At 43.2% G+C, this 27834-nt stretch overlaps 1 protein-coding gene across 4 annotated transcripts in view; it reads right to left on the bottom strand.

Annotated features, from left to right (window-relative positions):
* The window catches only part of RABEP1 (rabaptin, RAB GTPase binding effector protein 1), a 102029-nt gene that overhangs the window by 59643 nt on the left and 14552 nt on the right, over nt 1-27834 (bottom strand). The window contains exons 2-8 of one of the 4 annotated variants that reach the window (XM_068119571.2): nt 26805-26930; nt 23813-24016; nt 22753-22892; nt 22539-22652; nt 22266-22319; nt 21651-21786; nt 21296-21474 (exon numbers count right to left, since the gene is read on the bottom strand). In XM_068119571.2, the coding sequence (XP_067975672.2) occupies nt 21296-21474; nt 21651-21786; nt 22266-22319; nt 22539-22652; nt 22753-22892; nt 23813-24016; nt 26805-26930 (953 nt within the window). Of the gene's footprint in view, nt 1-21295; nt 21475-21650; nt 21787-22265; nt 22320-22529; nt 22653-22752; nt 22893-23812; nt 24017-26804; nt 26931-27834 lie in introns of all 4 variants that reach the window. The other 3 variants (XM_068119570.2, XM_078779579.1, XM_068119572.2) reach the window with 3 other exon arrangements.

The raw sequence follows: 27834 nt of genomic DNA, 5'->3' as shown, positions 1-27834 counted from the left end.
ATTACACATTCTCAACATTAGCACAGCACATAGCATCCTGATTAGACATCCTCAACATTAGCACAGCACCTCGCATCTGATTAGACATCCTCAACATTAGCACAGCACATAGCATCCTGATTAGACATCCTCAACATTAGCACAGCACCGAGCATCCTGATTACACATTCTCAACATTAGCACAGCACATGACATCCTGATTACACATCCTCAACATTAGCACAGCACATGACATCCTGATTACACATCCTCAACATTAGCACAGCATATAGCAATCAGCTTGCACATCCTCAACATTAGCACAGCACCTAGCATCCTGATTACACATCCTCAACATTAGCACAGCACCTAGCATCCTGATTACACATCCTCAACATTAGCACAGCACCTAGCATCCTGATTACACATCCTCAACATTAGCACAGCACCTAGCATCCTGATTACACATCCCCAACATTAGCACAGCACATGACATCCTGATTACACATCCTCAACATCAGCACAGCACATGACATCCTGATTACACATCCTCAACATTAGCACAGCATATAGCAATCAGCTTGCACATCCTCAACATTAGCACAGCACATAGCATCCTGATTACACATCCTCAACATTAGCACAGCACATGACATCCTGATTACATGTCCTCAACAATAGCACAGCATATAGCATCCTGATTACACATCCTCAACATTAGCACAGCACATAGCATCCTGATTAGACATCCTCAACATTAGCACAGCACATGACATCCTGATTACACATCCTCAACATTAGCACAGCACCTAGCATCCTGATTAGACATCCTCAACATTAGCACAGCACCTAGCATCCTGATTACACATCCTCAACATTAGCACAGCACATGACATCCTGATTACACATCCTCAACATTAGCACAGCATATAGCAATCAGCTTGCACATCCTCAACATTAGCACAGCATATAGCAATCAGCTTGCACATACTCAACATTAGCACAGCATATAGCAATCAGCTTGCACATCCTCAACATTAGCACAGCATATAGCAATCAGCTTGCACATCCTCAACATTAGCACAGCATATAGCAATCAGCTTGCACATCCTCAACATTAGCACAGCACGTGACATCCTGATTACATGTCCTCAACAATAGCACAGTATATAGCATCCTGATTACACATCCTCAACATTAGCACAGCACATAGCATCCTGATTCGACATCCTCAACATTAGCACAGCACATAGCATCCTGATTAGACATCCTCAACATTAGCACAGCACATAACATCCTGATTACACATACTCAACATTAGCACAGCACATGACATCCTGATTACACGTCCTCAACAATAGCACAGCATATAGCATCCTGATTACACATACTCAACATTAGCACAGCACATGACATCCTGATTACACATCCTCAACATTAGCACAGCACATAGCATCCCAATTACACATCCTCAACATTAGCACAGCACATAGCATCCTGATTAGACATCCTCAACATTAGCACAGCACATAGCATCCCGATTACACATCCTCAACATTAGCACAGCACATAGCATCCTGATTAGACATCCTCAACATTAGCACAGCACATAGCATCCCGATTACACATCCTCAACATTAGCACAGCACATAGCATCCTGATTACACATCCTCAACATTAGCACAGCACATAGCATCCCAATTACACATCCTCAACATTAGCACAGCACATAGCATCCTGATTACACATCCTCAACATTGGCACAGCACCTAGCATCCTGATTACACATCCTCAACATTAGCACAGCACCTTGCATCCTGATTAGACATCCTCAACATTAGCACAGCACATGGTAACCTAATTACACATCGTCAACATTAGCACAGCACATAGCATCCTGATTACACATCCTCAACATTAGCACAGCACATAGCATCCTGATTAGACATCCTCAACATTAGCACAGCACATGGTAACCTAATTACACATCGTCAACATTAGCACAGCACATAGCATCCTGATTACACATCCTCAACATTAGCACAGCACATGACATCCTGATTAGACATCCTCAACATTAGCACAGCACATGGTAACCTAATTACACATCGTCAACATTAGCACAGCACATAGCATCCTGATTACACATCCTCAACATTAGCACAGCACATGGTAACCTAATTACACATCGTCAACATTAGCACAGCACATAGCATCCTGATTACACATCCTCAACATTAGCACAGCACATAGCATCCTGATTAGACATCCTCAACATTAGCACAGCACATAGCATCCTGATTACACATCCTCAACATTAGCACAGCACATAGCATCCTGATTACACATCCTCAACATTGGCACAGCACCTAGCATCCTGATTACACATCCTCAACATTAGCACAGCACCTTGCATCCTGATTAGACATCCTCAACATTAGCACAGCACATGGTAACCTAATTACACATCGTCAACATTAGCACAGCACATAGCATCCTGATTACACATCCTCAACATTAGCACAGCACATAGCATCCTGATTAGACATCCTCAACATTAGCACAGCACATGGTAACCTAATTACACATCGTCAACATTAGCACAGCACATAGCATCCTGATTAGACATCCTCAACATGAGCACAGCACATGACATCCTGATTACACATTCTCAACATTAGCACAGCACATAGCATCCTGATTAGACATCCTCAACATAAGCACAGCACATAGCATCCTGATTACACATCCTTAACATTAGCACAGCACATAGCATCCTGATTACACATCCTCAACATTAGCACAGCACATGGTAACCTAATTACACATCGTCAACATTAGCACAGCACCTAGCATCCTGATTACACATCCTTAACATCAGCACAGCACATAGCATCCTGATTACACATCCTCAACATTAGCACAGCACATGGTAACCGAATTACACATCGTCAACATTAGCACAGCACCTAGCATCCTGATTAGACATTCTCAACATTAGCACAGCACCTAGCATCCTGATTAGACATCCTCAACATAAGCACAGCACATAGCATCCTGATTACACATCCTCAACATTAGCACAGCACATGGTAACCTAATTACACATCGTCAACATGAGCACAGCACATAGCATCCTGATTAGACATCCTCAACATTAGCACAGCACCTAGCATCCTGATTAGACATCCTCAACATAAGCACAGCACATAGCATCCTGATTACACATCCTTAACATTAACACAGCACATAGCATCCTGATTACACATCCTCAACATTAGCACAGCACATGGTAACCTAATTACACATCGTCAACATCAGCACAGCACATGGTAACCTAATTACACATCGCCAACATTAGCACAGCACATGGTAACCTAATTACACATCGTCAACATTAGCACAGCACCTAGCATCCTGATTAGACATCCTCAACATTAGCACAGCACATACCATCCTGATTAGACATCCTCAACATTAGCACAGCACCGAGCATCGTGATTAGACATCCTCAACATCAGCACAGCACATAGCATCCTGATTACACATCCTCAACATTAGCACAGCACCGAGCATCCTGATTAGACATCCTCAACATTAGCACAGCACATAGCATCTGATTACACATCCTCAACATTAGCACAGCACCTAGCATCCTGATTAGACATCCTCAACATTAGCACAGCACCTAGCATCCTGATTAGACATCCTCAACATTAGCACAGCACATAGCATCCTGATTACACATCCTTAACATTAGCACAGCACATAGCATCCTGATTACACATCCTCAACATTAGCACAGCACATAGTATCCTGATTACACATCGTCAACATTAGCACAGCACATAGCATCCTGATTAGACATCCTCAACATTAGCACAGCACATGGTAACCTAATTACACATCGTCAACATTAGCACAGCACATGGTAACCTAATTACATATCGTCAACATTAGCACAGCACCTAGCATCCTGATTAGACATCCTCAACATTAGCACAGCACCTAGCATCGTGATTAGACATCCTCAACATCAGCACAGCATATCGCATCCTGATTAGACATCCTCAACATTAGCACAGCACCTAGCATCCTGATTAGACATCCTCAACATTAGCACAGCACCTAGCATCCTGATTAGACATCCTCAACATTAGCACAGCACCGAGCATCGTGATTAGACATCCTCAACATCAGCACAGCATATCGCATCCTGATTAGACATCCTCAACATTAGCACAGCACCTAGCATCCTGATTAGACATCCTCAACATTAGCACAGCACCTAGCATCCTGATTAGACATCCTCAACATTAGCACAGCACCGAGCATCGTGATTAGACATCCTCAACATCAGCACAGCACCTAGCATCCTGATTAGACATCCTCAACATTAGCACAGCACCTAGCATCCTGATTAGACATCCTCAACATTAGCACAGCCCATAGCATCCTGATTAGACATCCTCAACATCAGCACAGCATATCACATCCTGATTAGACATCAACATTAGCACAGCACATAGCATCCTGATTAGACATCCTCAACATTAGCACAGCACCTAGCATCCTGATGAGACATCCTCAACATTAGCACAGCACCTAGCATCCTGATTAGACATCCTCAACATTAGCACAGCACATGACGTCCTGATTACACATCCTCAACATTAGCACAGCATATAGCAATCAGCTTGCACATCCTCAACATTAGCACAGCACATAGCAATCAGCTTGCACATCCTCAACATTAGCACAGCACATAGCATCCTGATTACACATCCTCAACATCAGCACAGCACCTCGCATCCTGATTAGACATCCTCAACATTAGCACAGCACATAGCATCCTGATTACACATCCTCAACATTAGCACAGCACCTAGCATCCTGATTAGACATCCTCAACATTAGCACAGCACCTAGCATCCTGATTAGACATCCTCAACATTAGCACAGCACATAGCATCCTGATTAGACATCCTCAACGTTAGCAGAGCACATAGCATCCTGATTAGACATCCTCAACATTAGCACAGCACCTAGCATCCTGATTAGACATCCTCAACATTAGCACAGCACCTAGCATCCTGATTAGACATCCTCAACATTAGCACAGCACATAGCATCTGATTACACATCCTCAACATTAGCACAGCACATAGCATCCTGATTAGACATCCTCAACATTAGCACAGCACCTAGCCTCCTGATTACACATCCTCAACATTAGCACAGCACATAGCATCCTGATTAGACATCCTCAACATTAGCACAGCACATAGCATCCTGATTACACATAGTCAACGTTAGCACAGCACATCGCATCCTGATTACACATCCTCAACATTAGCACAGCACATAGCATCCTGATTAGACATCCTCAACATTAGCACAGCATGTAGCATCCTGATTAGACATCCTCAACATTAGCACAGCACATAGCATCCTGATTAGACATCCTCAACATTAGCACAGCACATGACATCCTGATTACACATCCTCAACATTAGCACAGCACATAGCATCCTGATTACACATCCTCAACATTAGCACAGCACCTAGCATCCTGATTAGACATCCTCAACATTAACACAGCACCTAGCATCCTGATTACACATCCTCAACATTAGCACAGCCCATAGCATCCTGATTAGACATCCTCAACATTAGCACAGCACATAGCATCCTGATTAGACATCCTCAACATTAGCACAGCACATAGCATCCTGATTACACATCCTCAACATTAGCACAGCATGTAGCATCCTGATTAGACATCCTCAACATTAGCACAGCACATAGCATCCTGATTAGACATCCTCAACATTAGCACAGCACATGACATCCTGATTACACATCCTCAACATTAGCACAGCACATAGCATCCTGATTACACATCCTCAACATTAGCACAGCACCTAGCATCCTGATTAGACATCCTCAACATTAGCACAGCACCTAGCCTCCTGATTACACATCCTCAACATTAGCACAGCACATAGCATCCTGATTAGACATCCTCAACATTAGCACAGCACATAGCATCCTGATTACACATAGTCAATGTTAGCACAGCACATAGCATCCTGATTAGACATCCTCAACATTAGCACAGCACATAGCATCCTGATTAGACATCCTCAACATTAGCACAGCACATAGCATCCTGAATACACATCCTCAACATTAGCACAGCACATGACATCCTGATTACACATCCTCAACATTAGCACAGCACATAGCATCCTGATTACACATCCTCAACATTAGCACAGCACATAGCATCCTGATTACACATCCTCAACATTAGCACAGCACATAGCATCCTGATTAGACATCCTCAACATTAGCACAGCACATGGCATCCTGATTAGACATCCTCAACATTAGCACAGCACATGGCATCCTGATTAGACATCCTCAACATTAGCACAGCACATAGCATCCTGATTAGACATCCTCAACATTAGCACAGCACATGGCATCCTGATTAGACATCCTCAACATTAGCACAGCACATGGCATCCTGATTAGACATCCTCAACATTAGCACAGCACATAGCATCCTGATTAGACATCCTCAACATTAGCACAGCACATAGCATCCTGATTAGACATCCTCAACATTAGCACAGCACATAGCATCCTGATTACACATCCTCAACATTAGCACAGCACATAGCATCCTGATTAGACATCCTCAACATTAGCACAGCACATAGCATCCTGATTAGACATCCTCAACATTAGCACAGCACATGGCATCCTTATTAGACATCCTCAACATTAGCACAGCACATAGCATCCTGATTAGACATCCTCAACATTAGCACAGCACATGACATCCTGATTACACATCCTCAACATTAGCACAGCATATAGCAATCAGCTTGCACATCCTCAACATTAGCACAGCACAAAGCATCCTGATTAGACATCCTCAACATTAGCACAGCACATAGCATCCTGATTAGACATCCTCAACATTAGCACAGCACCTCGCATCTGATTAGACATCCTCAACATTAGCACAGCACATAGCATCCTGATTAGACATCCTCAACATTAGCACAGCACATAGCATCCTGATTAGACATCCTCAACATTAGCACAGCACAAAGCATCCTGATTACACATTCTCAACATTAGCACAGCACATAGCATCCTGATTAGACATCCTCAACATTAGCACAGCACCTCGCATCTGATTAGACATCCTCAACATTAGCACAGCACATAGCATCCTGATTAGACATCCTCAACATTAGCACAGCACCGAGCATCCTGATTACACATTCTCAACATTAGCACAGCACATGACATCCTGATTACACATCCTCAACATTAGCACAGCACATGACATCCTGATTACACATCCTCAACATTAGCACAGCATATAGCAATCAGCTTGCACATCCTCAACATTAGCACAGCACCTAGCATCCTGATTACACATCCTCAACATTAGCACAGCACCTAGCATCCTGATTACACATCCTCAACATTAGCACAGCACCTAGCATCCTGATTACACATCCTCAACATTAGCACAGCACCTAGCATCCTGATTACACATCCCCAACATTAGCACAGCACATGACATCCTGATTACACATCCTCAACATCAGCACAGCACATGACATCCTGATTACACATCCTCAACATTAGCACAGCATATAGCAATCAGCTTGCACATCCTCAACATTAGCACAGCACATAGCATCCTGATTACACATCCTCAACATTAGCACAGCACATGACATCCTGATTACATGTCCTCAACAATAGCACAGCATATAGCATCCTGATTACACATCCTCAACATTAGCACAGCACATAGCATCCTGATTAGACATCCTCAACATTAGCACAGCACATGACATCCTGATTACACATCCTCAACATTAGCACAGCACCTAGCATCCTGATTAGACATCCTCAACATTAGCACAGCACCTAGCATCCTGATTACACATCCTCAACATTAGCACAGCACATGACATCCTGATTACACATCCTCAACATTAGCACAGCATATAGCAATCAGCTTGCACATCCTCAACATTAGCACAGCATATAGCAATCAGCTTGCACATACTCAACATTAGCACAGCATATAGCAATCAGCTTGCACATCCTCAACATTAGCACAGCATATAGCAATCAGCTTGCACATCCTCAACATTAGCACAGCATATAGCAATCAGCTTGCACATCCTCAACATTAGCACAGCACGTGACATCCTGATTACATGTCCTCAACAATAGCACAGTATATAGCATCCTGATTACACATCCTCAACATTAGCACAGCACATAGCATCCTGATTCGACATCCTCAACATTAGCACAGCACATAGCATCCTGATTAGACATCCTCAACATTAGCACAGCACATAACATCCTGATTACACATACTCAACATTAGCACAGCACATGACATCCTGATTACACGTCCTCAACAATAGCACAGCATATAGCATCCTGATTACACATACTCAACATTAGCACAGCACATGACATCCTGATTACACATCCTCAACATTAGCACAGCACATAGCATCCTGATTAGACATCCTCAACATTAGCACAGCACATAGCATCCCGATTACACATCCTCAACATTAGCACAGCACATAGCATCCTGATTAGACATCCTCAACATTAGCACAGCACATAGCATCCCGATTACACATCCTCAACATTAGCACAGCACATAGCATCCTGATTACACATCCTCAACATTAGCACAGCACATAGCATCCCAATTACACATCCTCAACATTAGCACAGCACATAGCATCCTGATTAGACATCCTCAACATTAGCACAGCACATAGCATCCCGATTACACATCTTCAACATTAGCACAGCACATAGCATCCTGATTAGACATCCTCAACATTAGCACAGCACATAGCATCCTGATTAGACATCCTCAACATTAGCACAGCACATAGCATCCCAATTACACATCCTCAACATTAGCACAGCACATAGCATCCTGATTACACATCCTCAACATTAGCACAGCACCGAGCATCCTGATTAGACATCCTCAACATTAGCACAGCACATAGCATCCTGATTCGACATCCTCAACATTAGCACAGCACATAGCATCCCAATTACACATCCTCAACATTAGCACAGCACATAGCACCCTGATTCGACATCCTCAACATTAGCACAGCACATAGCATCCTGATTACACATCCTCAACATTAGCACAGCACATAGCATCCTGATTCGACATCCTCAACATTAGCACAGCACATAGCATCCCAATTACACATCCTCAACATTAGCACAGCACATAGCATCCCAATTACACATCCTCAACATTAGCACAGCACATAGCATCCTGATTAGACATCCTCAACATTAGCACAGCACCTAGCATCCTGATTCGACATCCTCAACATTAGCACAGCACCGAGCATCCTGATTAGACATCCTCAACATTAGCACAGCACCGAGCATCCTGATTACACATTCTCAACATTAGCACAGCACATGACATCCTGATTACACATCCTCAACATTAGCACAGCACATGACATCCTGATTACACATCCTCAACATTAGCACAGCATATCGCAATCAGCTTGCACATCCTCAACATTAGCACAGCACCTAGCATCCTGATTACACATCCTCAACATTAGCACAGCACCTAGCATCCTGATTACACATCCTCAACATTAGCACAGCACCTAGCATCCTGATTACACATCCTCAACATTAGCACAGCACCTAGCATCCTGATTACACATCCTCAACATTAGCACAGCACCTAGCATCCTGATTACACATCCCCAACATTAGCACAGCACATGACGTCCTGATTACACATCCTCAACATTAGCACAGCACATAGCATCCTGATTACACATCCTCAACATTAGCACAGCACATGACATCCTGATTACATGTCCTCAACAATAGCACAGCATATAACATCCTGATTACACATCCTCAACATTAGCACAGCACATAGCATCCTGATTAGACATCCTCAACATTAGCACAGCACATGACATCCTGATTACACATCCTCAACATTAGCACAGCACCTAGCATCCTGATTAGACATCCTCAACATTAGCACAGCACCTAGCATCCTGATTACACATCCTCAACATTAGCACAGCACATGACATCCTGATTACACATCCTCAACATTAGCACAGCATATAGCAATCAGCTTGCACATCCTCAACATTAGCACAGCATATAGCACAATCAGCTTGCACATCCTCAACATTAGCACAGCATATAGCAATCAGCTTGCACATCCTCAACATTAGCACAGCATATAGCAATCAGCTTGCACATCCTCAACATTAGCACAGCACGTGACATCCTGATTACATGTCCTCAACAATAGCACAGCATATAGCATCCTGATTACACATCCTCAACATTAGCACAGCACATAGCATCCTAATTCGACATCCTCAACATTAGCACAGCACATAGCATCCTGATTAGACATCCTCAACATTAGCACAGCACATAACATCCTGATTACACATCCTCAACATTAGCACAGCACATAGCATCCTGATTAGACATCCTCAACATTAGCACAGCACATCGCATCCCGATTACACATCCTCAACATTAGCACAGCACATAGCATCCTGATTAGACATCCTCAACATTAGCACAGCACATAGCATCCTGATTAGACATCCTCAACATTAGCACAGCACATAGCATCCCAATTACACATCCTCAACATTAGCACAGCACATAGCATCCTGATTACACATCCTCAACATTAGCACAGCACCGAGCATCCTGATTAGACATCCTCAACATTAGCACAGCACATAGCATCCTGATTCGACATCCTCAACATTAGCACAGCACATAGCATCCCAATTACACATCCTCAACATTAGCACAGCACATAGCATCCTGATTCGACATCCTCAACATTAGCACAGCACATAGCATCCTGATTACACATCCTCAACATTAGCACAGCACATAGCATCCTGATTCGACATCCTCAACATTAGCACAGCACATAGCATCCCAATTACACATCCTCAACATTAGCACAGCACATAGCATCCCAATTACACATCCTCAACATTAGCACAGCACATAGCATCCTGATTAGACATCCTCAACATTAGCACAGCACCTAGCATCCTGATTCGACATCCTCAACATTAGCACAGCACCGAGCATCCTGATTAGACATCCTCAACATTAGCACAGCACATAGCATCCCAATTACACATCCTCAACATTAGCACAGCACATAGCATCCTGATTAGACATCCTCAACATTAGCACAGCACCTAGCATCCTGATTCGACATCCTCAACATTAGCACAGCACATAGCATCCTGATTACACATCCTCAACATTAGCACAGCACATAGCATCCTGATTCGACATCCTCAACATTAGCACAGCACATAGCATCCCAATTACACATCCTCAACATTAGCACAGCACCTAGCATCCTGATTAGACATCCTCAACATTAGCTGAAACCAACCGCTAACTATTTTTGAGGTCAACATCGGCCAAAAGGTCAACATGGCCGTATTTCTAAAATTGTCAATTTTCATTCGATTGACTTGCAATTTTAAGAGGATTTGCATATCTGGTCACTGAATTCAACCCCCAACTATTTTTAAAGTCAACATCGGCCAAAAGGTCAACATAGGCCAGAATTCTAAAATCCTCAATTTTCATCCGATTGGCTTGAAATTGAAGGGGATTTACATATCAGTTAACTGAATTCGACCAACAACTATTTTGAGGTCAACATAGGTCAAAAGGTCAACATAGGCCAAAGGTCAACCACTCTTTACAAATTTCTAAAATCCTCAATTTTCATCCGATTGACTTGAAATTTGAATAGGATTTTCTCATCAGTTTACTGAAACCAACCACCAACTATTTTTGAGGTCAACATAGGCCAAAAGGTCAACATAGGCCAGATTTCTAAGATTGTCAATTTTCATCCAATTAACTTTAACTTTGAAGGCGATTTGCATATCAGGTCACATAATTCAACCACTAATTTTTTTGAGGTCAAAAGGATGCTCCACTGAGTGCCATTCTACTTTGTTCTGTTTTGCAAAGTGTCGCTCTATGAGTGATTTTTTATTTGTCACTTGCCGGAATAGATTCGGAATAGAATAAATTTTTAACTCTCTCGGCCCAAGGTCAAGCTCAAGGTCACCCAAAACGTGAAATCAGGGGGGTCGAGTTTTCATTTAAAATATATTTCAAACCACTGTAACTCTAAAAGTACAAGAGATATGCATACACTTAGTTACTGACATATAGGAAATCAGATATGACATTTCATTTCGCATCATGACCTTTGACCTTGAGTGATCTTGAAAGGTCAATCTCAAGGTCCAAATTTTTTTTTTTACTAATAACTCTGGCAAACATTATCCGATTCCCTTATAACCAACACCAACATGTTCATTATTCAATTCCCGAAAAATAACATGTGGCATAAAATGGTCAAAAATGCTTAGTTTTATTTATTTTTTGGGGTTAAAGGTCAGGGGGCCAAGTTTTCATTGAAAATATATTTCAAACCACTATAACTCAGAAAGGACAAGAGATATGCATACACTTACTCAGTTACCTCCCATTGCTTTGCGTATATACAATTATACATGTATAGATTTCCCGCCATTTTGATCCAAAATCATGAATCATGTCACGTGTGTGTGCATGATCCAAAATGGCCGATTTTAAAAAAGTACATTCCGGCAAGTCCTCGGGTCTCCGGCTGATTTTTCATTTGTTTGTCTGTCTGTCTTTGTTTGTTCGCACAGAACAAATATGATTTTCTCTGCAACCGTTGGTCCGATTGACAGGAAATTTTCACCATAGGTGCAACTCCATCTGTATAATTTTTTAATGACAATTATGACGTCATAGGTCACGTGGTATGGGCGCCATATTGGAAAAACCCAAAAACTTTGCACCTTTACATCTCCGAAAGCGCTGCATAGAAAAAAAAAATGAGACATGGCTCATTGTAAAGAACTCTCCATGGGAAATGATAATGACGATGTAAATAAGTGCCTCCATTATGACATCATAATGCGACAAGTACAAAACTTCATCCGATCAAGATGAAATTTATTGAGCGTCATTTAGGGATAAATTGGTGGAGAAAAAATAATAATGATGACGTCATCGGTCACGTGGTTCGGCCGCCATATTTGTTTTGACACAAAAGCCTTAAAAACCACCGAGAACACGTCCTGGCGAGGGTCTGCAATCTCCGATTGCTCTTTCTAGTTTAGTAACGTGTTTGTGCGTCTCGTCATGCGTGCGTGCACGTATTGCTACTCGGTGTCCATGTTCTTGTCTGGGCCACGTGCTCCTGTGAACCCCATTCAGGCTTGTTGCTGCGTTTCCTCTGCTTCCTCTTTTCCGGGTCATCATTCCCCTTCCCATTCCCCTTGTGCCCACTCACTCTTCCACAAGGCTCGATTTTGCAAGAAAAATAAATAAATAAAAGAAAATAACACCGCTTTTAAATAAATCATAACAGGCTCCAAATGCTTTTAAATCACTAAGAGAATTGAGAAAATGTTACCAAGGAGACTACTCAAAACGTGCAGCACCACAACGTCTGAATCTATTCACCTAATTCCAGGTGTCGTTCAGGATTCCAGCATTTTCTCTGCTCTCATACAATCGGCCAATGAGAAGCTCAAACAGTGATATTGAGGGATGGAGGGTGGGAGGCGAATCATATTTGACTTTGTATTTGGGCTTTGAGTGCCTTGGTCAATGTGAAAGGAAATCTACAGAAACAATATTTACAACTGTCTAATTAAACCTTCAGCGGTTGGACGAAAACACTTAATGTCTCCCTCCTGGAATCATAATCATCGAAACAAACGTGCGAGTTTGAAGGGAAACCGCCAATGGGGACGGTATTTGAGATGCTGCAAGACAATAAAACAGGAGGTTCCTTTGTGTTGTCAATCCCAAACAGATTATAATGAAAGTTCCATTCCTTAGAATCGCCTGGGCCTCACAAGGATAATACAACAGGAGCCATCATGAGAACGAATGCCCGACACTTGGTCCATCATGTCTGTCCCACCACCCACACACGCTCCATTACATTAATCAATATACTTGTCTTGATGTGATAATCCCATTGTTACCATAAATAAAATCCCATTGTTACCAGACACGGTGCTGCAATGTTTAGAGCGTCCTCTGTGTCTGGGTACACGCTTGGTACGTGCCGCTTTGGGTACCTGCTTGGTACGTGCCGCTTTGGGTACCTGCTTGGTACGTGCCACTTTGGGTACACGCTTGGTACGTGCCACTTTGGGTACCTGCTTGGTACATGCCGCTTTGGGTACCTGCTTGGTACGTGCCGCTTTGGGTACCTGCTTGGTACGTGCCGCTTTGGGTACACGCTTGGTACGTGCCGCTTTGGGTACCTGCTTGGTACGTGCCGCTTTGGGTACCTGCTTGGTACGTGCCACTTTGGGTACCTGCTTGGTACGTGCCACTTTGGGTACACGCTTGGTATGTGCCGCTTTGGGTACCTGCTTGGTACGTGCCGCTTTGGGTACACGCTTGGTACGTGCCGCTTTGGGTACACGCTTAGTACGTGCCGCTTTGGGTACACGCTTAGTACGTGCCGCTTTGGGTACACGCTTGGTACGTGCCGCTTTGGGTACCTGCTTGGTACGTGCCGCTTTGGGTACCTGCTTGGTACGTGCCGCTTTGGGTACACGCTTGGTATGTGCCGCTTTGGGTACCTGCTTGGTACGTGCCGCTTTGGGTACACGCTTAGTACGTGCCGCTTTGGGTACACGCTTAGTACGTGCCGCTTTGGGTACCTGCTTGGTACGTGCCGCTTTGGGTACCTGCTTGGTACGTGCCGCTTTGGGTACCTGCTTGGTACGTGCCGCTTTGGGTACCTGCTTGGTACGTGCCACTTTGGGTACACGCTTGGTATGTGCCGCTTTGGGTACCTGCTTGGTACGTGCCGCTTTGGGTACACGCTTAGTACGTGCCGCTTTGGGTACCTGCTTGGTACGTGCCGCTTCCTTGCTTGATGCTCAACATTTAAAAAAGGATAGAGCAAGGACAAACAAGCATAGGTTGGCAACCATTGCATGAGCTTCAATGGGCCTAAAGGTCTCCTGCATCTAATTTCCTTGGAAGGGTGCATATACAGGGTGTTTCAAAAGTAAACCGAACACTTAAATGTTTCATGTGTTTGTTGATCTTAAAATTTAAATGTATGCTCGTTTACTTGCAGGTATCATTGACTCACCTGAGATACCCACCTGATGAGAGACAACTCACTTCGACTTGTCAGATATTAATGGTTTATTCCGAAGGCAACCCATGAAGAAAGATCCTAAAATTGGAGGAAAGTGTGTTTTCGGTGCAGCGTGTTCTTCGCTACGATGGGAAGTACATTACTGAGGGGCAGGATTTGTTTCAGGAGAAATTTGGCAAAGGACGACTGCCTCATCGAAATTGTGTGAAAGCAATGATTGAAAAGTTTCGAGAAACCGGTAGCATTGCAGACAAGTCTGTAAGTGGTTGGCTGAAGGTTGTGACAGATGTGGTATTGCAGGATATTGGCAATTGTTTGCAAAGAACCGCAAGGAAATCGCTCAGAAGCTCATCACAAGTACGACTCACCGACCTCTACATGCAGAGCTGCACGGAATAAAATGAAGTTCCTTCCCTATGGAGTGCCTGGTCTTCATGAACTTGCACTCATTGACACTGAAAAGTCGGTGGACCTCTGTCAATGGCTCCAAAATTCCAGAGGGAGAGGGGATCAGGTTTTTGCCTGCGCCTTGTTTACGCATGAGGCATGGTTCCACATGTCCGGCGATATGAACAGCCAGGTCACCAGAATTTGGGCCACAGAGAATCACTAAGCAATCTTCAAAAAACCATTACATTATGTGACTAGAACTGCACTCGGTAGAGGGCACACCTCCGCTAGGCTGAACAGTTTACGTTGTGTATCCCACTGATAGGCCAGATCTGGATCCGGACCTGAACCAATATCTAATCGGCTTATTCTCGTTACCAAACCAACTCATCCTCCATCCACCTAGTTTTGTTATAACTCGTCCATAACCTTTTAATACATCTTGCTTAATATCATTTTTGGCCTCATCTCTCAATGGTGAAGAATCACTTAAATTTTTAAAATAATTCTCATATCCGGATCCAGATTTGGAGCTTCACCAAAATGTAATCATTTTGTCCTTGTCAAACACCTAACATCTCCACCAAATTTCGTCCAATGCCGTCCACAACTTTTTGAGATATCCTGCTCACAGTCAAGCAAACAAACAAATGAAAAATCGGTCAGAGACCGAGGACTTGCCGGAATGTACTTTTTTATCGGCCATTTAGGACAAATATGGCGGCCGAAACACGTGAACGATGACGTCATCATCAACATATTTTATTCCCCAAGGAGAGTTCTTTACAATGAGCCATGTCTCAATTTTTTCTACTTGGCACTTTCGGAGATGTGGAGGTGCAAAGTTTTTCGGTTTTTCCAAGATGGCGGCCGAACCACGTGACCGATGACGTCATCATTAACATATTTTATTCCCCATGGAGAGTTCTTTGCAATGAGCCATGTCTCAATTTTTTCTGTTCAGCACTTTCGGAGATATAGAGGTGCGATGTTTTTCGGTTTTTCCAAGATGGCGGCCGAACCACGTGACCGATGACGTCATCATTTGGGCACAGTATATTAGAGGGCAAGACAAATACGTTCGCAAAGTTTGGCGATTCTATGTGCAACGGTGTAGACGTAGTACTGCAAACAGACAGACAGCCAAACGAACAGATCAACATACTTGCCGGAATCTTTTCCGGCAAGTAACAAATGAAAAATCAGTCAGAGACCGAGGACTTGCCGGAATGTACTTTTTTAATCGGCCATTTAGGACAAATATGGCGGCCGAACCACGTGACCGATGACGTCATCATTTACATATTTTATTCCCCATGGAGAGTTCTTTAAAATGAGCCATGTCTCAATTTTTTCTGTTCAGCACTTTCGGAGATATCGAGGTGCAAAGTTTTTCCAAGATGGCGGCCGAACCATGTGACCGATGATGTCATCATTAACATATTTTATTCCCCATGGAGATTTCTTTCCAATGAGCCATGTCTCAATTTTTTCTATTCAGCACTTTCGGAGATATGGAGGTGCAAGGTTTTTCGGATTTTCCAAGATGGCGGCAGAACCACGTGACTGATGACGTCATCATTAACATATTTTATTCCCCCTGGAGAGTTCTTTCCAATGAGCCATGTCTCAATTTTTTCTATTCAGCACTTTCGGAGATATGGAGGTGCAAAATTTTTCCGTTTTTCCAAGATGGCGGCCGCACCACGTGACCGATGACGTCATCATTAACATGTTTTATTCCCCATGGAGAGGTCTTTACAATGAGCCATGTCTCAATTTTTTCTGTTCAGCACTTTTGGAGATATAGTGGAGCAAAATTTTGCCGTTTTTCCAAGATGGCGGCCGAACACGTGACATATGACGTCATCATTAACATATTTTATTCCCCATGGAGAGTTCTTTACAATGAGCCGTCTCAATTTTTTCAATTCAGCACTTTCGGAGATGTTGAGGAGCAAAGTTTTCGGTTTTTCCAAGATGGCGGCCGAACCACGTGACCGATGACGTCATCATTAACATATTTTATTCCACATGGAGAGTTCTTTACAATGAGCCATGTCTCAATTTTTTCTGTTCAGCACTTTTGGAGATATGGAGGTGCAAGGTTTTTCGGATTTTCCAAGATGGCGGCAGAACCACGTGACTGATGACGTCATCATTAACATGTTTTATTCCCCATGGAGAGGTCTTTACAATGAGCCATGTCTCAATTTTTTCAATTCAGCACTTTCGGAGATGTTGAGGAGCAAAGTTTTTCGGTTTTTCCAAGATGGCGGCCGAACCACGTCACCGATGACGTCATCAATTGGGCACAGTCTATTCCAGGGCAAGACCAATATTTGTGCAAAGTTTGGCGATTCTACGTGCAACGGTGTAGACGCAGTGCTGCAAACAGACAGACAGACAGACAAACAGACAGACAAACAGACAAACAGACAAATGAAAAATCGGTCAGAGACCGAGGACTTGCCGGAATGTACTTTTTTATCGGCCATTTAGGCCAAATATGGCGGCCGAACCATGTGACCGATGACGTCATCATTAACATATATTATTCCCCATGGAGAGTTCTTTACAATGAGTCATGTCTCAATTTTTTCTATTCAGCACTTTCGGAGATATGGAGGTGCTAGGTTTTTCCAATATGGCGGCTAACCCACGTGACCGATGACGTCATTATTAACATATTTTATTCCCCATGGAGAGTTCATTACAATGAGCCATGTCTCAATTTTTTCTATTCAGCACTTTCGGAGATATGGAGGTGCTAGGTTTTTCCAAGATGGCGGCTAAACCACGTGACCGATGACGTCATTATTAACATATTGTATTCCCCATGGAGAGTTCTTTACAATGAGTCATGTCTCAATTTTTTCTATTCAGCACTTTCAGAGATATGGAGGTGTTAGGTTTTTCGGTTTTTCCAAGATGGCGGCCGAACCACGTGACATATGACGTCATCATTAACAAATTTTATTCCCCATGGAGAGTTCTTTACAATGAGCCATGTCTCAATTTTTTCTGTTCAGCACTTTTGGAGATATAGTGGTGCAAATTTTTTGCCGTTTTTCCAAGATGGCGGCCGAACCACGTGACATATGACATCATCATTTACATATTTTATTCCCCATGGAGAGTTCTTTACAATGAGCCATGTCTCAATTTTTTCTGTTCAGCACTTTCGGAGATATAGAGGTGCAAAGTTTTTCCAAGATGGCGGCCGAACCACGTGACTGATGACGTCATCATTAACATATTTGATTCCCCATGGAGAGTTCTTTACAATGAGCCATGTCTCAATTTTTTTGGTTCAGTACTTTTGGAAATATGGAGGTGCAAATTTTTTCGGTTTTTCCAAGATGGCGGCCGAACCACGCGACTGATGACGTCATCATTAACATCTTTTATTCCCCATGGAGAGTTCTTCACAATGAGCCATGTCTCAATTTTTTCTGTTCAGCACTTTGAGATATCGAGGTGCAAATTTTTTCGGTTTTTCCAAGATGGCGGCCGAACCACGTGACCGATGACGTCATCATTTGGGCACAGTATATTAGAGGGCAAGACCAATATGTGTGCTAAGTTTGGCGATTCTACGTGCAACGGTGTAGACGCAGTGCTGCAAACAGACAAACAGACAAACAGACAAACAGACAAACAAACGAACAGATCAACATACTTGCCGGAATCTTTTCCGGCAAGTAACAAACGAACAGATCAACATACTTGCCGGAATCTTTTCCGGCAAGTAACAAACGAACAGATCAACATACTTGCCGGAAAAATTTTTCCGGCAAGTAATTAAAAATCGGTCAGAGACCGAGGACTTGCCGGAATTTACTTTTTTATCGGCCATTTCGGACAAATATGGTGGCCGAATCACGTGACCGATGACGTCATCAATTGGGCACAGTCTATTCCAGGGCAAAACAAATATGTGTGTAAAGTTTGGCGATTCTACGTGCAACGGTGTAGACGTAGTACTGCGAACAGACAGACAAACAGACAGAGACAGACAGACAGAAAATCGGTCAGAGACCGAGGACTTGCCAGTTTACTTTTTTATCGGCCATTTAGGACAAATATGGCGGCTGAACCACGTGACCGATGACGTCATCATTAACATATTTTATTCCCCATGGAGAGTTCTTTACAATGAGCCATGTCTCAATTTTTTCTATTCAGCACTTTCGGAGATATGGAGGTGCTAGGTTTTTCGGTTTTTCCAAGATGGCGGCCGAACCACGTGACCTATGACGTCATTATTAATATATTTTATTCCCCATGGAAAGTTCTTTACAATGAGCCATGTCTCAATTTTTTCTATTCAGCACTTTCGGAGATATGGAGGTGCAAAGTTTTTCCGTTTTTCCAAGATGGCGGCCGAACCACGTGACATATGACGTCATCATTAACATATTTTATTCCGCATGGAAAGTTCTTTGCAATGAGCCATGTCTCAATTTTTTCTATTCAGCACTTTCGGAGATATGGAGGTGCAAATTTTTCGGTTTTTCCAAGATGGCGGCCGAACCACGTGACTGATGACGACATCATTAACATATCTTATTCCCCATGGAGAGTTCTTTACAATGAGCCATGTCTCAATTTTGTCTGTTCAGTACTTTCTGAGATATAGAGGTGCAAAGTTTTTCGGTTTTTCCAAGATGGCGGCCGAACCACGTGACCGATGACGTCATAAATTGGGCAGAGTCTATTCCAGGGCAAGACAAATACGTGTGCAAAGTTTGGCGATTCTACGTGCAACGGTGTAGAAGTAGTGCTGCAAGCAGACAGACAGACAAACAGACAAACAGACAGACAGACAGACAAACAAATGAACAGATCAACATACTTGCCGGAATATTTTCCGGCAAGTAACAAGAAATATGTCGTGCACAGCACGATACTTGCGAAATCCCTAAAATAAGTTGTTGGCCTAGGTTGACCTAAAATATAATTGGTGGTTGAATTCAGTGACCAGATATGCAAGTCCTCTTCAAATTTCAAGTCAATCGGATGAAAATTGGTGATTTTAGAAATTTGGCCAATGTTGACGTTTTGGCCTATGTTGACCTAAAATATAATTGGTGGTTGAATTCAGTGACCAGCTATGCAAGTCCTCTTCAAATTTCAAGGCAATCGGATGAAAATTGAGGATTTTAGAAATTTGCCAAAGTTGGTGACCTTTGGCCTAGGTTGACCTTTAGACCTTTTGACCCCAAAAACAATAGGCTTCTTGCTTATGACCAACTCTACCATTTGGTGAAGTTTCGTGAAGATGGGTTGAAAATTGTGATCTGTAGGCGACTGACGTACAGACAGACATACAGACAGACAAACAGACAGAATAAAGAACAAGAGCAACCAATATACTTGAAAATCTTTGATTTTCTCGAGTAACAAACAGACAGACGGGAAAACATAACCTCAATCTAACATCGGTGGCGGAGGTAACAATAACATTCTTTGTTCACCATTCTTGCATCCACTACTTCTTTGTTGCGGTACTTTTCTCTGGCATCTCACAATACTCTCATGTCCCAATGGCTTACGCCACTAGTACTCACTCCACAAGCGATACGAGCACACACACACCTGCTCACGGCGCCACATCTGTTCGAGCTGCCGCAGCTGTGAGGCTGTAAGTACGGAACGCAGCCGGTTCAAATCCTGAACCACCAGCCGCTGGTTCTCCAGGAACTGGTCGTTAGCTCGACGCCACGTTTGTTGCAGCTGCCCATGTTTCTGCTTCTCGTGCTCCAGGAGCCTGCACACTGCGAGGGCAGCAACGTCACGTGTAAGAGGAGGGTCGGTGAAAACTGACGGCAAAAACTTTGCTTCGAGAGATTCCCAAAATATACCGCAAAAACTTTAACGAGAGAAGAAGAATAAAAAAACCCCCCCAAAAACATGGAGTCACTTCATCCTCGGCGGTCATGGAACAGCTCACCCTCATGTAGTTCTCGACGAAGTCTTTCGGCATCTTCCTGCAGAACGGCCTTCTGGGTATTGAGAACCGCGACAAACATCTCAAGATCCGTACGGCATGCCTTCTCGGTATCCAAGTACTTATTAAGTTCTTTCACCTGCAATGGGAATAACAAAAGTTAAACTTTATAAAAGAGTTAAACACGCAAGTTTCATTTCAGTGACTTGTAAAAGTATACAATAGTAAAATGAAGAACTAGTCTTGCGGGCGAAGGCTAGTGTCGATTTTCATCGGCGGACAGGTATGACGATGGATGAAATCAACAGGAAGTCGATCGAGGTATGCTAACCGCTGTGGGAAGCAATGAGAAGCCGATGTTCTGAGCATTAATCCCTTTGAACCTCCAAAACGTCAGCTTCTCCTCACTTCCCACGGTACTTGGCATACTACATCCGACATCCCAGTCGATTACATCCATTAATTAATAACACACATTTGCTTATAACAAATAACGTTGATCGACATAATGTGAAACCTACGGGATTATTACACCGGCACGCATGACAGCAATGCTGCTTGGACATGAATACGCGACAATGAGAAAAAAACGGATAAACAACCAAACTTAAGGATTACCTTGTTTTCAACCTCATCCTCACATTCTGCATCTTCAGCTGCAGATCCTGCAACCTGCCAACCACAAACACATGCAAAGCCATTACCAATAATTGTTCATAAGGTGCCACGATCCCAAATACGAAAGCCATTTATTCACAGACCATAGTGGTTCAGTAGAGTGCTTGCAACATTGATAAATCACCAAGTGACAAAACTGTACCAAATAAACCTTCCACCACCCACGTATCATCAAACCCCCAACGATCCGCTCCCCTTAACCACCGCTCGTGCCTCTTCCAGCTGCTGTACGTGCTCCTGGGCGGTAGCCAGGCGACCTTTTAAGTTGCTGATTTCCTGTTCCATGGGCATGACCACAGATCTCAGTTTTTCAGCATCTTCCTGGGCCTAGTAGGTGCAACCACATAGAGGGGGCATGTAAAGAAGGGAGACTGGAGGGGAGAAGTAGCTCACGGATTGAAGTTTTCATGCGTTTGTGTGGTGAGACCTTTCTCATGTCGACCTCCAAATTTCCCTCGAGCCCATTCTCGGCGAGTCGCCTCCTCAGTTCCTCCATTTCACACTCGTGACGCCCTCGATCGGCCTCCAACTTGTTCCGAAACTGCATCTCATAATCCCGCAAGGTCTCTGGAAGCAAAATTAGAGTATGGAAACCTGGGTCTTTCACATGTCTGAAACGTCATACCAATCATCATCCCGATGTGAAATTTCTATGACTGGATTATTGTACCGGCATTTAAAAAAAATAATCTTTGATCAACCCTGAACAAACTGCAACAAAAAGTATCTCTGCTGTTTTATACTCCCGAATATGTCCTCAATCACATTATGTATGATGTTAAGGAATCCTAGAAGCGGAAACTTGTGAAAATCACTGGAATCTGATTCCACCCAAAATGTCATTTTTCCACATTTCAGCCTTCTTTAAACATGTTTAAGCCTATCTGAAGGTTTCAGTGGACCGTTAGATATGGATTTCTATTGAAACTGTTGACAAGCAGTTAGGGTTTGACGGACAAAGAGGCAGTTGCTGAAAATTTAAATAAGAAGCAATACTGAGCTACATACTCAGTACATGGTGTTGTGGTTTTGGTATGTGTGCCCCCAGAGGGGTTGGAGGGAGGGGGGGACTCCCCAGACAGTTGTTTCTTTGGTTTGTGTGGTGGGTGGACCTTCGCCCATTTTCCTGGTGCATTTGCCCCTGTCAGACGCGCACCAGTAAGAAGGATCCTTGCATAAAGTTTACTCCCTCAAAGTCACGTCCAGCATGGCATGTATATATCCTCCCACCTTCCTTTGTTTTATTCTCAAACCTCTTCCTCCACATGCTCCATAATTCCCCACCCCTTTCATTTTCTCCCAATCACACCTTTTTTTATTTTCCCAAATAAATTATATTCTCAATTTTAACCATCCATAAGTAATTTGTCCACAACCCCTTAAGCTAATTGTTGACATCTGAACAACATCATGTTTGCTTCCTTCATTTCTAATGGATAAAACAAGCAGCAAGAAATGACTGCACAAGAAAGGGAATGCCAACGGACCCTTCATAGCCGCCTGAAGTGAGGCAATCTCCTCCTGCCACTGGCGTCGGATTTCATCCATGGTCTCCTGTTTTGTGCTCTCAGTCACTGTGGCCACGGCCTTGATGTCCTCCAGCTCAGCACGTGCTTCTATCAGCTGCGATTCCAGGATCAACACATGGTCACAGGTACTCTGGAGTTCCATCTGGCTTTTCAAAAGCTCCGCTAGAGTGCACACAAATAAAGAAAGAAATATTTAATATTCAGTTTTAACAAGTATCAGCAAAGCGAGAATCGTGTGAAAAACTATGTGTGTGAAGGGGTTGGCATGTAGTGATGACAAATGCACGTGGAAGCATTGCATCACATTTGGAGAAAACCTCAAACGCATCCATAATTAGTGCCGACGATGATAAATCCTCTCTCCATCCAAATTGTGCACTAACATCCAAATCACAATGGAACGGGATCACGATGGGTCTGGGGTTCATTTGGGTGACTCAGTCCAATGCGAAGGATATTTGAGAAGGTCCCATTGAATGAAATGAATGATCGTTTTAAGGCCATTTTCCCCCGCTAAAGCGGGGGTTAGCCCTGCGGGCCCCATGACAATCATGGTTCCCTGTTTTGAGGCAATGTTTTTGAGAAGGTCCCATTACCTGAGCGTAATTAATTGCCTCCAATTCTTGTTTTGTTATTACCCTGCGCTCGCGAATTGAAAAACAGGGTTAGGCGATCGGTTGCGTACAAGCGTGTCTGCATATTTTAAATTAAAATTAACTCCCCATGGGTAATACGATATGCTAATGATGATGTCAACGGTCCCTATATTATGACGTCATAATTCGACAAGTACAACGCTTGATCTGATCAGTATGGACAAAAACTTTTCCTCTGCAACTGTTGGTTCGATGCACACGAAATTTTCACCATAGGAGCACCTCCTCCTGTGCAATATTTTAATGATAAACATGACGTCATAGGTCATGTGGTACAGGCGCCATCTTGGAAAAACCCAAAAATGTTGCACCTCTATATCTCCAAAACCGCTGCATGGAAAAAATTTAAACATTGCTCATTGTAAAGACCTCCATATGGGGAATAGGTGTTGTTAACGATGACATCATTGGTGCCATAATTATGACGTCATAATTCGACAGGGACAACGCTTAGTCTGATCAGTTTGAAATTTATTGAGCGTGATCTATGCAACAATAATTTAGAGAATATAAATTTATGATGTCATCGCTCACGTGGTCTGGCAGCCATATTGCATTAAAGAAAAAAAAAAGTTCTAAAACAGAAGAGTTGGCTCGCAACAAGTCGACTGCGCTGGGTAAGTATTCTATGAATACCATCTAGTTTGTACCAGGATTGGCACACATCCGTCGATGTGTGCCCGCAGTGGGTCAGGGGCCGCCAACACGCCCTGCTCTGCACACCTCGCTTCTTCTCACAATTTCCTCAAAATTACTTGCGCCATGTCCTACGTGTAGTTGTTCAAGTACGATTGTCTAAGGGGGATAAGTGGTACGTGAAAGGATCTGATCTTTTGTGCCTGTTCTGAATGATTTACTGTACTGCGAATATGGGCCTTTGCATACTGATTATTGTGCTTGTAAATACATGTTTCTTGATTCTGTTAAATGGGTTCCTGCTTGTGACGTCCCGTTCTATCGATTGGCTCGATTTAGCATGGAAGAATAGAAAGACAGGAAGTTCTGCCCCACCGATTGGCTCCGAGATTACCTGGGATTAGCTCGTAAGTACTTTACGGTTTCGTTCGGCCATACGTAATAATAAAGTAAGTGCAAAGCGTCCAGTCCCCAATTTAGAAGACCAAACCACTGGTAAGTTAACGTGTTTATAAAGGAGCGAGAACTCTGCTCGGTTTGGTGGTTTCAATCAGCGTCCATGATTGGGTAGCAACCCGCCGGACTGCGGAGTTATTCATGGCTGGTGGCCTCTGGTCCAGAGGTCAGGGAATGGGTCCGAGGAACCTCCGCGTGGTAACACCTAAACCCCGGCACTGTAACAGTACAGTGCAGACACCACCGCAGGGGTTTACAGCAAGGATATTTGAAGCTTGATAAGAAACCTTCTCGGTTGTTTTTAATGGAAGGTCAACAAACATTTTTCATCCTCAGCTCGCACACAAAAGCATTCCCTGTTTGTCCATCGTTACCAATGATCATAGATACTCCAATCTCCTGGAGAACAGACATTAACGCAACAGTCACAAAAAAAGTCTGGTGATAAAAATGATACAATTACACTAAACATTCCAAGGTAAACTGAAATAGATAGAAATGGTTTAAATAAATTAACTAGTAACAGGCGTCCAATAATCCCTGACTATGTTGTGGATTGTCGGCCGAGGCCCTCACTTTTTTTCCCTTCCACCTTTATTACGTCCGCCACCGAAGGTGGATGGAGGTTTTGTCTTTACACCTGTCTCTTTGTCTATCTGTAAACAGGATAATTTCGAAAAAGTTTTGGATGGATTCGGAGGAAAATTGGTGGAGAGGTTTGGGTGTGCGAAAAGGACGAATTAATTTGATTGTGGTGAAGATCCGGATCCAGTTACGAGGATTTTTAAAAGCGATTCTTCACCATTGAGAGATAGGGCCCAAAACAACCTTTCAAAAGGTTTGTGCACAGATTATAACAAAACTGACTATCATCACCTAACCTCTGATCATGTTGGTTCGGTGATGAGAACAAGCCGATTAGATTCTGGTTCAGGTCCGGATACAGATCCAACCCATCAGTGGAATACAAAACATAAACTGCTCATCCTGGCGGAGGCATGCATTCTGCCGAGTGCCGTTGTAGTTCACTTTTAAATTCGTTTTCTCCGCAACCGCTCCAGTGATTGACACAAAACTTTCAATACTAGAGCGCCTACCCATGGATAATTCTTAAACAAAGTTACATGATGATTCAATGGAAAATGCGGCCTGCGTTGCAAAAAGTCTGTTTTCTGTTGAACTAGCACAAGGGGATCGATTACCTTCCTTGACCACGTACATATCCTTGAACTTTGCTCTTTTCTGCCCAAACTCCTCTTCCAGCTGCTGCTTTTCCCATTGCATTGCTTCCTGTGTGGCCTCCAGTGCAAACACTTTCTTACATAGCCCTGTAAATAAACATGGTACATGGAGATAAAAGCAGTGTGCAAAGGCTGCCAGCACTAAGCACATTCGGAAATTTATGAATAATGGAGGTAAAACATAAAAAGCAATTCAGTTCAAAGAACCTTCCCAGTGCTCCGCATTTATGATAGATCATCTATACACAAAGAATTAAGTTAAGCACCCCCCCCCCCGTTTTTTTACAACCTCGCACATTACAAGTTTGTTGTCGTCAAAACAGTGTAATATACCCATGATATTGCTATATTTTCTGGAGAAGTGATATTATGGTCACATAAAAACATAACAATCATGCCGTTTTCAATATTTTATTCTGAATAATTTAAGGTGAAATTTTTTGGGAATTTTAGGCATATTTTCACCTCAATTTAAGTATGGAGCTATAGGTCCATCACGGACAGTGTGGATGACGTTTATGTTTTCTAACGTACAGTCATTGTTCTGAGAAGACCTCTAGCGATCTTTGCGTCAATAACGTGTGTAGGACCCACGTGATCGGATCACTGACTCAACCCTACGTCTCATAGACCCTGTAAGCCGTCGTATGCGTTGCTGTGGCAGGTTGAACCCGCTCGAGCACGTTTGGGACATGTTGGGACGACAAATTGCGAAGATGGTCCCTCCAATAGCCAATCTGGATGAATTGGAACGTGCATTACATTGGGAATGGAACAACCTGCCACAGCAACGCATACGACGGCTTACAGGGTCTATGAGACGTAGGGTTGAGTCAGTGATCCGATCACGTGGGTCCTACACACGTTATTGACGCAAAGATCGCTAGAGGTCTTCTCAGAACAATGACTGTACGTTAGAAAACATAAACGTCATCCACACTGTCCGTGATGGACCTATAGCTCCATACTTAAATTGAGGTGAAAATATGCC

The sequence above is a fragment of the Myxine glutinosa genome, chromosome 6 (assembly GCF_964187855.1).
Source record: "Myxine glutinosa chromosome 6, kmMyxGlut1.1, whole genome shotgun sequence".
Taxonomy (NCBI): domain Eukaryota; kingdom Metazoa; phylum Chordata; class Myxini; order Myxiniformes; family Myxinidae; genus Myxine; species Myxine glutinosa.
This window is presented reverse-complemented; position numbering and strand designations above follow the sequence as displayed.